Consider the following 12,909-nt stretch of genomic DNA (forward strand, 5'->3'; position numbering starts at 1 on the left):
TATTGAGCCCAATACCTCAATCACAAATGGGCCGCATTTCCGTCGTCGTTTTAGCTGGACTCCCATAGCTAGGGTTTTGAAAACCTTCTTATAAAACAAACCAAAATTCACAAATCCACCCCGTCGCATTTCCTTCAGCCAGGTGAAGAAGCTGCCCCTCCCGAAAGTTTCAATTTTGCGTCAATTTTATTCGTTGCTTCTTTAAATTGAGATTTGTTTCTGTTTGCAGTGTTTTTCTGAACTCATAGGAGAAGAGAAATGGCCAAGTCGAAGAATCACACCGCCCACAACCAGTCGCACAAGGCCCACAGGAACGGAATCAAGAAGCCCAAGCGTCACCCCCACACCTCCACCAAAGGGGTATGCATTTCTCTCTTCCATCTCTCTCTGTTTAGATTTGGAATTTCTCTTATTTGTTTCGATTTTTCGTGCAGATGGATCCTAAGTTCTTGAGAAACCAGAGGTATGCGAAGAAGCACAACAAGAAGAGCGGCGAGGCCGCCAGCGGGGAAGAATAGATTCTTCGAATTACGTATTTACCCTAATCCCATCTTAGTCATTTTGTATGGGCAAAAATGATGATTTTTGGGGATCAGGGATTAGGGTTTTTAATATCTGTTTTAGGATTTTTGATATGGCGTTGTATTGGATTATATAGTGTTATTTCACCTCTTTTTTTGATATGAAGTTATCAGATATTTGAATTTGGGAGCTTATTATACTTGTGTTCGTTATCATTGACTTTAATTTCTTTATTTGTTGCTATGAAATTAGGTCCATAGTTAGGAAATTGCTAATGCCTATGAGATTATGTAGTTATGTTTAGTAATTTTAGAATCTTAATTGTTGATTGTGAGACTAACTGATCAAATACTTCAGTTTGTAGCTTTTGTATCTTGTCTGTGCTGTAATGTACTACTCCATATTCAGTTCGGTTGCACTGATCTCTGTAGCTCCGAATGATGTTCTTAGGTTTTGCTTAACATGAGTATTATAAGAAGATGGTGATGCTTGTGTAATTATTTTTTGATTGCTTTAGTCTTACCCAGTGTATCTTTTGCTGTTGACGTTGAGTCTAAATCAGGAATTTCATTGTTTAACGGAGCTTTACTGATGTGTTTGTACTATTTGTTTTACTGTGCTTTGATGCTACCTTTTATGTGCGGTATGGAGCTCAAACCGAGCATCTTATTGTTTGTGTGAAATGATTATATCACAGTATTTTGCTTGTTATGTAGAATTCTTGTGTTGTCTTTTGTTATCTAACGAGTTGCGTTTATGTTCATTTTATGACTTTGGTCTTTACTTTGTTGTTTGCAGTTCAAACTGTGTTTGTTAAGTTGTGATTGATAACTTCAAATTTTTATTTCATTTTGCATAACTTTGTTTTTTGTACCTTCAAACAGGTAGTATAAGCGTATGCTGTTTAGGCAAAACTGTTGGTAAAATTGAGTTTCTAGTCTATTTACTCTGAACATTTGTTACTACTAGTGTTTTGGTTTTTAAATTCTTTATTTTCTAATTTTAAATAGGAATGACGGTTTCATTTGAATGTTGCTCCTTATTTGTATAGCAGATTGCTTGGTTCTGTTTCAACCTACAACATTATTGTTATTTTTTGTCCATTCTTTGAAGTTTGATTCAGTTTTGGGCATTCTTTGAGATATTTAACTTCCAGCTTTGCGATAAGTTACGTTTAATAACACTGTTATTTGATGGTTAGACATTTTTTTATTTTCCTTATTAAATACTGGTAACACTGTTATTTGATGGTTAGACATTTTTTTATTTTCCTTATTAAATACTCCCTCCGTTTCGCCATAGTTTAGGCGAAACTTTTCGGCATGGAGTTTTAGATAGGAATATTAGGTGTGTTAAATAAATAGATAAAAAAGTAAGAAAGATGAAAAGGTAGAGAGAATAAAGTAGAGTGAATAAAGTAGAGAGAGTAAAGTAAGAAATAGAAAAAGGTTACCATATATAGAAATGACTCAACTATGAAGAAATTCCTGAAATGGAAAAATGACTCAGCTATAAAGAAACGGAGGGAGTACTGGTTTGCATGGGAAGTTAATTTTATTTTCTTGATGACATTGATACCATGACAGGGGGACCCTCCTGGCTTGGTGCGCAGAGCCTTGACTGAGGATCCTTAGAACATGATACTCGTTTATGGTTATGTGCTATGCGACTGATGCGTCCTGTTCGGTCCTCTTTATTTTTATAAGTAGTCTGATTATTGATTCATTGTTGCTGAACGAACTCCTCGCATTAGATGAACATTACTAATCTTGATTTTTTTTTTTGTGATTGCAATAATTCCATAATGTGTTTTGCGAGATAGTAAGAAAATTCCTGCAACAAATCCATGGATGGTTTTGTTCATGAGAAGCGCACTGCAATCGCTCTACTCTTGGGACTTGGTTTCATTGAATTTAATCCAAATATCATAATGATGAATTTAAAGATATGGTGAAATATATTGCAATCGCTCTACTCTTGGGACTTGGTTTCTTTGAATTTAATCCAAATATCATAATGATGAATTTAAAGATATGGTGAAATATATTATGGTTGTGTTAGATTTTCTAGATAAAATATTACGGGATTGAGTTGTGAGATTATTTTAGAGTTGGGATTCAATCTCAAATCAAACATACTATTTGTTAAAAAAATTACCATATATAATCTAGTCGAGCCGTTTGAAAAGCCTAAATTTTTCCTTGAATCAAGCTGAAAATAGAATATTTGCTCCCTTTGCGAAGTGTAGAAATATCGAGTACTATTTGTTTCAAAAAATACCATATAAAATCTAGTAGTGCAATAGTTTTAAGGATTTTAAGTTTTAACTAAAAGGTATAGGGTTCAACCTCAACGAGAATATAATTTTTTATTCTTTATTGTTTTATTTTATCAATATCAATTCATGTTTCTTCTTATTAAAAAATTTAAATCTTCAAATACTTTATGAAACCTAAACTTTTAAGTATATATTATTTTATTATATTTTTTTTAGTAAAAATTATTATTTATATTGTTTTTTTAATCCTAAAGTATTTGTAATTTGTGATCATATTGCATCTTATTATCTAAGTAACAAAATAAACATTTTAAATACTTATGAAATCTAAATATTTAGTACTCTACTTATATCACTCTTGTACATAATATATATTCCTTCCGTACTACAATAATTGTAATCTTTTCTTTTAGTCCGTCCCACAAGAATATGCACTTTCCAATTTTTGAAACTCTTTTATCTCTAATGAGGTGAACCCATTCTCCACTATCAATACTTTAATTACTTTTTTTCTCTATTTCTCTCTTATTTTACCAATTTTGCATTTAAACTCGTGTCGAATCCAAAGTGTATACGAAGGGAGTACAATGATTTTGAATGTATATAATATTTATGATGATTTTATATTATTAGATGAATAATGTACATATATGCAAGCTAATGCATGTTTATATTTTACTCCTTTCGTCCCACAATAAGAGTCACAATTTGTCATTTTCATCCGTCCTATAATAGGACCACACTTCATTTTTATCATAAATACTAAGTAGGTCTCACATTCCACTAACTCCAAAAAAAGGTAAGTAGATTTCATATTGCACTAACTCACTTCATTCACATTTTATTATAAAACTAGTATCACACCCGTGTGATGCACAAATCAATTTTATTTTTATGTAGTCATGAGAACTCACCATTTACACCAAATCTAAACACAATTTACAATAAGTATCGTAATGAATAGTAGTAATTTTATATCAACCGACCAACCCCGAACTCAAACTCAAACTCTAACATATTGTCAAAGTGAAAAGAATATTCTATATTCACTTATTTTTTTTACATTTTTTCTATCATAAATAATACATTAATCCCACAATAATTTATCAATATTTATATAAATAAAATATTATTATGACTTTATTTATTAATAAATTACCACATTAAACATTTTTTATTGATATATTTAGACGTTAATATTTTCCCATTGTGAACATCAGATTATGTTATTCCTGCAAGCAAAATAGTTTTTAAAAAATATTTAAATAGAAAATAAAACAAAATGATGATTCAATACTCACTACGAATTAACAATCTCAATCTCGATGAACCGAGAATTAGATTGTGTGATAATCTTGCCGAGGTCGACGACAACACCAATTTTATCTAAAAAAAATATACACTGAGACAATGTTAATAATAATAATAATAATAATAATAATAATAATTTACTAAAAAGTTCATCTCCATCTCTGCTTTTGATACCAAATAGTAATGGTTTTAGACAAATTAACTGAAAAACGTAATAAGATAAGAAACAACTTCGTACCATACGATTATGGAAAATAAATTCCAACGAAATGTCATTTGATTTGTCACCATATCTACTCATTAAAAAAATATGCACACACCGGACTCTAATGACTGATTTGGTATTGCTAGGTGTTAGATCATCATGATGGGATTGCGGAAAACACATTCCAATGAGATTACATGAATTGGCTCCATAAATTAATTAATTCATAAACACGAATGCACCATACTCAAATGAGTGACAAAGTCCTAGAAATTCCGGCTATGTTGTAGACCGAAAGGTGAATTCCTTGGTTTCTACTTTCTAGAATTCCTTATTTTCATAAAAAAATTTGTGTTGCAGTGAGGAAAGAATGAAGAAGTGAATTATAAGCTTGAAAATGCTAAATATTGTCATAAAATATTAAGAAATCATCATAAACGTAAACGTAAACGTAAACGTTGCCGTTACAAATAACAATCAATTAAGTTTCCTATGAATTATTGGGATTATTATAATATAAATACGCATACGAGCCGTATTACATAGTTGCAATCACTATTTTAATACTTTTACAAATGTTTACAAATTTTTTGTATTAGTGTAACGACCGTCAATATTCCACTCCTCTTTAATTTCTTTTTAATGTCAATTGTCAAATAAACCTTTATTATCTACTTAATATATTATAAAATATGGAGCAGTATAAAATAAAACTTTCGCATCCAATAAACTTTTGTGTATTTAATTTGTAGTGATGGTAGTAATTCTTTAAATCTACGTTACTTATGCTATGAATTATAACCTTGTATTTTAATGATAGAGTCTACACCATATTAATATTCAATCATTCATGATTGTAACTGCAATGATCATCATGAACGAAAAATATAAAACACCTGAATTAGAGACGGTTATAAAATTTGGTGAACAAATATATAGATTTATTGAAAATTTTGCCCAAATTTATAATTATTTAAATTCATACCTAAAACTTATAAATATTCAAAAGTAAGGCCAAAACTCGCCTTTTATCTATGTATAGACTAATATAAAAAAGTGAGACTCATATTCTACTAACTTTTTCAACCCTCTATTCTTTACATTTTTCTTTGTCTACAATAAGAGTGAGTCCTATTGGGGGACGGAGGGAGTATTACTTATGGTATCACTTCTTGAATATTAATAAAATATTATTTATTTATTATTTAAATATTAAATTATAATAATATTTAAAATATTAAATTCCGCTCCCGCCATTTTTCGGGGTCTGGATTAGCCACTTATCATAATTTATGCACCTAGTAAACAATACTCTCTCCGTTTCATAAAAATAAGGACATTTTTCATTTTAGGATGTCTCATAAAAATATCTCATTTTATTTTTGGTATCTTCTTCTCTCTAATAAGGTATCTCCCATTTTTCACTGATAATACTATAATAACTTTTTTATTTTTATCTTTCTCTTATTTTATTAATTGTGCATTAATTTCATGTTATCTCAAATGTCCATATATTTATGATACGGAGGGAGTATATAAACTACTCAATTTCGAATCGGGCATTTATTGTCATAGATTCAACTACTCCTTGAGGTGGGGTTAGAGTTGGATTACACGTAAACGGTTGAAAATGTAGAATTGATTTGTATTGAAACCTCCATCAATGAAGCACGAAGAAACTGATAAAATTGGGGAAAAATTGTAGTGCGGGAGAGAAGAGCGAAAAAGGAAAAATTTCATTAATTAACTACATTTTTGGAAGTGTTAATTTACAAATTACGGTGAGATGCGTTATAAGACTAAGAAAAAAAATATAAACTACCAACTAACAACTAAACACTATCTAATAAAAGAAAAACAATATCAACTAATTACTCCCGCCCTACCTGATTAAGAGTCACATTTTTCCATTTCGGTCCGTCTCCAATTAAGAGTCACACTTCATTTTTACCATAAATGGTAAGTAGGTCTCACATTCCACTAACTCACTTCACTCACATTTTATTATAAAACCATATAAAAAAGTGGGTCTCATATTCCACTAACTTTTTCAATCAACTTTTCTTTACATTTCTTAAAACCCGTGCCCGATCAAAGTGTGACTCTTAATCGGGGACGGTGGGAGTACAATTTATTTTTAATTTCAATACTGCCGTCAACTTGTCATCTATTATTTGCACACTTTTTGGAATCGGGCAATTATTGTAGTAGTGTCGACCACTCATTCTTGAGGTCAGAGTTGTGGATCAACTTGTCATAGATTCTGCAATTCTTTTTTCGAGTGAGAATTGAGAAGAGATTCGAAAATGGCTTACAACCTTCAATCCCTCATCACCATCCTACAGGAAATCCTTGATCCTCAACAAACACGCTGGTATTTTGATCGCAACACACCACAACTCCGAACCCTACTCCATAAAGCTGAGTCTCTGCAGCAGATTCTTGAAAAGCCTTCACTCAACAATATACCAAGTAATTTGGAGAGCCGAATCAGAGATGTTTCATATAAAGCTGAAGATATTATTGAATCAAACATGGTTCAATTGCTTTCCACACGTCGAGGCGGAAGGCTAACTTTCTCCACACCATATCTACACAGAGTATTACAACAGCTTGATTCTGCAACGGAACAAGTTGTGAAGACCATCTCAACTGGCCTTTCATCATCCAGTGGCGCTTCATCCTCACATGATCTGCATCAAGCAATTCAACAACTTGAATCTATTAAGCTCGTGGAGGTGGAGGAAATTAAGATTCCAGCTGGTGCTCCTTTGTCGAGCTCCAAGAGCGATTTGGTGGGAGTTGATGCAGATCTGCTGCAGTTGAAGGATCGACTTACAAATATGCAGACCAAGCTGCAGATCATCCCTATTACTGGAATGGGTGGCATAGGTAAGTCCACTCTTGCTCGAAATCTTTATGATGATCAACTCATTATTACTCACTTTGATTATCGTGGTTGGGCTGCAATTTCACAACTTCCCAATATGCGAGATATTCTATTAAGTCTTCTTCGTCTCCCAAATGGAAAGATTGATGATGAACTAAATGGATGTAATGAAAATGAGTTGAAAGATATATTGTATAAGAGGTTGTTAGGGCGCAGATACATGATTGTGTTAGATGATATATGGAGTACCAAGTTTTGGGATGAGATAAGGATGTATTTTCCAGACAACAATGATAGGAGTCGTATTATGATCACCACCAGGGAATCTGATGTGGCCCAATATATTGCAAACTCTAAGAGTATGCATCATGACATGCAATTGCTTAATATGTCAGCAAGTTGGGATCTACTTCGCCAAACAGTATTTGGAGAAGATGATTGCCCTCTTGAATTACAAGAGATAGGAACTAAGATTGCGAGTGATTGCGGTGGGCTTCCACTAGCCATTCATGTGATTGGTGGGCTATTGTCAAAGGTCGAAAGATCAATAGATGTGTGGGAGCATCTTTCAACAAATGTAAAAGATTCAATTGTTAAATCTCAGGAGCGGTTCTCCAATATATTTTCCTTGAGTTATAACCACTTACCCATTTACTTGAAACCATGTTTCTTATATATGGGAGCTTTTCCAGAAGATTATGAGATTAAAGGATCTAGACTTATGAGTCTATGGATAGCTGAGGGATTTGTGAAATCTAATGGTAATAAGAGTTTGGAGGAAGTAGCTAAGGATTATTTAAAAGTTCTCGTGGAGAGGAATCTGCTTTGGGTTAGATGAATAAAGTGCAATGACAAAGCATTGAGTTACTCTATCCATGATCTTTTGAGGGATTTATGCAAAAGGAAAGCTAATGAGGAGAAGTTTTTACACGTTAAGGATTCGATGAGGCATGTAAGTGTTGACTCGTCATATGACATGGAAGATGTGTGTGCTTCACCACAATTAATGCCACTTGCCCGATCTTTTATATGCACTAAAGATAAGATTAATATATCTCCTGTTTTTGGCATATTAAGATTAGTTAGGGTGCTAGATGTATTGGGTATGATATTGGAGGAGTTCCCAAAAGAAATATTACAACTTGTGAACTTACGCTACTTAGCTATCAACTGCTCTTCGGGTTTACCTAAGGGAATATCAAGATTGCATAATCTGCAAACCTTGATTTCTACACATTATGTGCCCTATGTGCCATCTGAATTATGGGAGATGCATGAGCTAATACATATTAAGTTGAAGGGGACAATACTCGCAATCCCGAAGTTATTATATGATTTTAAGAAGCTGCAGACGCTTTCCAAGGTGAGGGTTACTCCTATGCTGATTAGTAGTGGCTTTTCTGAAAGAATTCGAAATATCACAAACTTGGGAATCCATTATGAAGACTCACCAAACATTGAAGTTGATCTTAGCCATCTTCACAAGCTCGAAATATTGCATTGCGGATCTGAATTGGATAAAGATGGTTGCCGTTTTCTGCACAAACTCAGATTTCCATCTAATCTTAGAAAGTTAACTCTTGCTGGTTGTGTAGTATTTAGGAGTTTGTTGACAACTCTGTGTACACTACCGAATCTGGAAGTGCTGAAAATATATAAATGTGTATTTGAAAGAGAGGGAGAGGCAGAGGAAGAGTGGGAGGTGACAGAAGGAGGTGAATTTCACTCACTGTTGTTCCTACAGTTGCAATCCTTAAATCTGGTGCGCTGGAAAGCCGATGAGACCAACTTCCCTAAACTCCGGACGCTGTTTGTATACAAGTGCTATAAGCTAGAGGAAATCCCCAGCGCCATTGGAGATATCTCAACTCTCCAACATGTTGGTATTTATGAATGCGGCGCTTCTATAGTGGCCTCGGCACAACAAATTCTAAAGGTGCAGCAAGAAGAGTACGACAACTTTGACCTCAAATTGATTCTGCGTTAGAACCCAAGAGGTAAATATACATGCTCCATTTGTGACTATTCTTTTCCCCCTAACATAGTTGGTATATTTATTTTTTTGATTACTACTTGTGATGTATGTCGTTTGTATGGTGTAACGATTTGAATATTTTCAACCAAAAGCAAGAATCACTCTTAGTTTGTGTTAAAATCTCTTAAATTAGGTCCCACATATTATGACGGTGAGTGACTCATTTCTAATATTGTATTAAATCGATGATGAATTTCATCTCTCTCTCTCTTGTTTTGCCTACTCACATTATGAAAGTCTAATATGCCATTCTGGCCCACAATTGCAGGGGCGTATTAAAATCTCTTAAATTTTGTCAATCTATGTTGTCCATTTCTAATAGTTTGAGCTGAAGGGTCATGATAATCTACTAACCCCTTTAATGTACAAACTACAAACTTAAATCTCAGCCTCTCGTTATAATTAATCTACGGTCTTAATATATGGGATCTTCAAATGTCAACGTTTCCTATTAAATCAGTCAACAAAGGGTAATTTAGGGTAAAAAAAAGAAGCTGAAATCATTAATTTTGTTGAGATTATGAAATCCCGCCTACTATTCACGTCTCCTCTCTCTTCTTTCCCCCATTCCACCTTTTCGACTCTCCTCTGAACTTAATCGCCTTCATTGGACTGAATCGTGTGTGGCGGCGTAATCAATTCATCGGCGGTGTTGAAGCGAGTTCTCGGCGGCGGCGACATGAGTTCTGTCCGACGACATGCTGAGTTATCCGGCGAGAACCCTGGAACCGTGGTGACATTTTTTATTCCTGTAATTTTGTTGCTAAAGAAGTCTGTTGAGTCAGTCGAAGGTGAGATATCCAGCGAAAAAAACCCTAGTTTCAAACCGTGGTGACATTTTTTAGTCCTGCAATTTTCAGTCCTCTCATTTTAGACCTGTAATTTTGTTTTATTTTGGTCCAATTAACTACTTTTCCTCCTTTTATTGGCATTTAGATTCGATTTAAGTTCGTTCTGTTCAGAAACCATAAATCCCACACAGATTTTCGCTTTATAGTTCGTTGTTTTGTTTGTTTTGTTGAGAATTCCACACGAATTAACAACACCCCCCCCCCCCTTTTCTGTTGTTCTGGGGGTTAGACTTTAAATCCAATTGTTGTGAAAATTTTTCTTATTTTTTTGGAATTTTATGATGGATGTGGAAATGAGATTGTGTTGACATTGAAATAAGATGGTGTTGACAATGAAATAATATGAATTAAATCTTTTATTTGGTGCTGTAATTGACATTGCTCACTGACTGTGGAAACAATAGTGACTTTATGTTGTTGTTGATCTCTGAGCTGTTGACATTATCTACTAATCTCTTGTCGTTGAAATAAGATGTTGACATTGAGTCTGTTTTTTTATGTGAGCTTAATATTGCTGTTGACATTTACAAAGGGTATGGTTAGATGTTTTTGTTGATATTGTTGACATTTTTTGTTACACCCACACGGTTTTTTTGCTTAATTTGTTAGGCTTTTTTTATTGACATTCTGTGTTGACATATGTGTGGACATTTATTGCTCTCACTGACATAGCTTAATGTGGCCTACACATTGTCACCACAGAATGGTGACATTTTAATACGAGTTGAACTCATTTTGGTGTTTCAGCAAACACCATCTTTTGCAACTTTTGCTCTCATTTGTTGCTCTCATTGACATTTGTTGAACTTTTTTGGTAATATTTGCTGTTGACATCGTACTATTTTTGTTGATATTGGCTGTTGAGATTGTGTATAGGGACTGAGTCCTTTACTGATTTGTTGTAGGTCAAATCGGCTATGTTTTTCATTGTATAATTACTGAGTCCTTTACTGATATGTTGCTTATGTGTTTTTGGAATGTTTATAATCTTAATGTGATTTCATTTAAGCTAAGTAAAAACACTACACATTTATTGTTGACATTATCCACTGTTCAAGTAAAGCAACAAAGCTAAATTGTTATCTGTGCAGCACAGGAAGCTTGCAAAAGCTGCTATGGCTGCTGTCTTTGTACATCTGGCTGGAGTGCTTCCACTTCATCCAGTTTACAGTCAAATCCTACTGTGTGATCATTCCCTTTGAAATTTGGTTGACATTCCAACTTGCTGATGGAAATATTTCTCGACATTATTTACATATATGGATCAAGGCTGACATGAAAGAGCTTACATTACAACTGATCTTTTTTGCAGAGGGGTTTTCTCGGTTTTTATCTCAAGTCCAAGGGACTGCACGCATTGTCTGAAGTAATAATCAAGGAGCGTAGAACGCGTTTGCTGGACTTGCCCGGGAAGACAATCAAGCCCACTAATGACTCAACAGTATTCCTGATGAGACACAAGGAGACTTACATGGGTAACCTTGCCAATTTAATGACTATTGGTCTTCAAGGAGTTAGTGTGAGGATTCTGTAGATTTTGAGAGGAAGGTATTGCAAGACCATGCTCCTTGCACCGTTCAACATTGCCAGAGAAAGGTTCACGTCCTACATGAGTACTTACATCATCGTGACTCCTAATTTCAGAACAGATTATGCGAGGCAAGTGAATAACATGTTGAACAAGGCTCCCAGCAACGAGCAACACAATGAGCCCGCGAGGAAGAAAAACAAGTTGAATTGAGTTGATTTGGAATTGAAAATATGTTTTTTACATGTTAATGGTAGTTTTTGAATATTGATATTGGAATGTTTTGGCTTGAGAAGCAATCACTTTTGTTAAAATGAATTATAAACATTAGGAATTTGTTTCAAGTTATGAAACATGGTATTGCCATTCTCTCCGTTTACATTTTAAATGCATTTCATTTTGAACAAGTTTCCTTATGAAATGGTGTTGATTTGTTTCGTTATGACAAAGTGTTGTTATTCAGGTGGATTCTTTGTAGAGGGTTTAATTATGGAAGAAAATCCTTGCTGTGAAAAATTAATTGAAACTGCATAAATAAAAAATATTTTGACATTTGTTTATATATTTGAAAAAATAACAAAATTGCATCAATTTGATGACATTCGTTAATAGATCCGTGGAGTTTACACTAGAGAAGATTAATACGGAGAGAAAATGTAGAATATTGATTTATTGAATGTAATCTCTTTCAAATATGTGAATATTTGTATTCTGGGAGTTTAAAGATAAATTAGGGACGATCGTTGACTTTTCATGGAGTAAGTTGTTACAGAATATTATTGTTAGTGGTATGGCAGTTTGGGAGTGAAATTAGGGACGTTTGTAATTGATGACACAATCCCATTCCATATCTACCCCTATTGACAGAATTGTGGCTATCTATTGACATCGAAATTTAGCCCATTATTTAACCATAGATTTGACATAAGTAGTGGATGAGATTAAAGTTTGTAGTTTGTATAATAGTTATGAGTTTGTATTTGATTACACCTTGTAACGCCCCACTTTTTTAAACCCTAATTTTTCGGGTTATAAAATTTTTGCATTAAATGCCTTAAATGCTATGATATGTGAATTATTTGATGAGTAATAAATTGCATAGTGTCTATGTGACCTAATTGCATATGTGAATTTTAATTGAGTTGAATAGTCAACTTGTTGAAATGTTGACGTGGCTATTGAATAGTCAAAGATGTGGAAAAATGACGTGGCCGTTGAAAGGTCAATGCGATGAGAAAATGAAGTGAAAGTGAAGAGATGATTGATTTGGAATATGTGAATATTTTGAT

General features: G+C 33.7%; 2 protein-coding genes across 6 annotated transcripts; both read left to right on the plus strand.

Annotated features, from left to right (window-relative positions):
• On the plus strand, positions 1–706 carry LOC125192963 (60S ribosomal protein L29-1-like). The gene is made up of 3 exons (XM_048090651.1): positions 1–142; positions 230–360; positions 435–706. Exons 2-3 carry the CDS (start codon positions 259–261, stop codon positions 516–518), a joined length of 186 nt encoding a protein of 61 aa, XP_047946608.1. The 5' UTR covers positions 1–142; positions 230–258; the 3' UTR covers positions 519–706.
• Positions 707–6,622: 5,916 nt separating this feature from the next.
• Positions 6,623–11,989, plus strand: LOC125196989 (putative late blight resistance protein homolog R1A-10). Of its 5 annotated transcripts, none has more exons than XM_048095672.1 (3): positions 6,623–9,203; positions 11,184–11,300; positions 11,405–11,989. In XM_048095672.1, exon 1 carries the CDS (start codon positions 6,623–6,625, stop codon positions 8,042–8,044), a length of 1,422 nt encoding a protein of 473 aa, XP_047951629.1. In that variant the 3' UTR covers positions 8,045–9,203; positions 11,184–11,300; positions 11,405–11,989. The 5 variants fall into 5 exon arrangements, with proteins under 5 accessions (XP_047951629.1, XP_047951631.1, XP_047951628.1 ...); XM_048095674.1 differs by having other exon boundaries at positions 11,189–11,300; XM_048095671.1 differs by having other exon boundaries at positions 11,184–11,989.
• The last annotated feature ends 920 nt before the right edge of the window (positions 11,990–12,909 follow it).

The sequence above is a fragment of the Salvia hispanica genome, chromosome 6 (assembly GCF_023119035.1).
Source record: "Salvia hispanica cultivar TCC Black 2014 chromosome 6, UniMelb_Shisp_WGS_1.0, whole genome shotgun sequence".
In the NCBI taxonomy this organism is placed as follows: Eukaryota; Viridiplantae; Streptophyta; class Magnoliopsida; order Lamiales; family Lamiaceae; genus Salvia; species Salvia hispanica.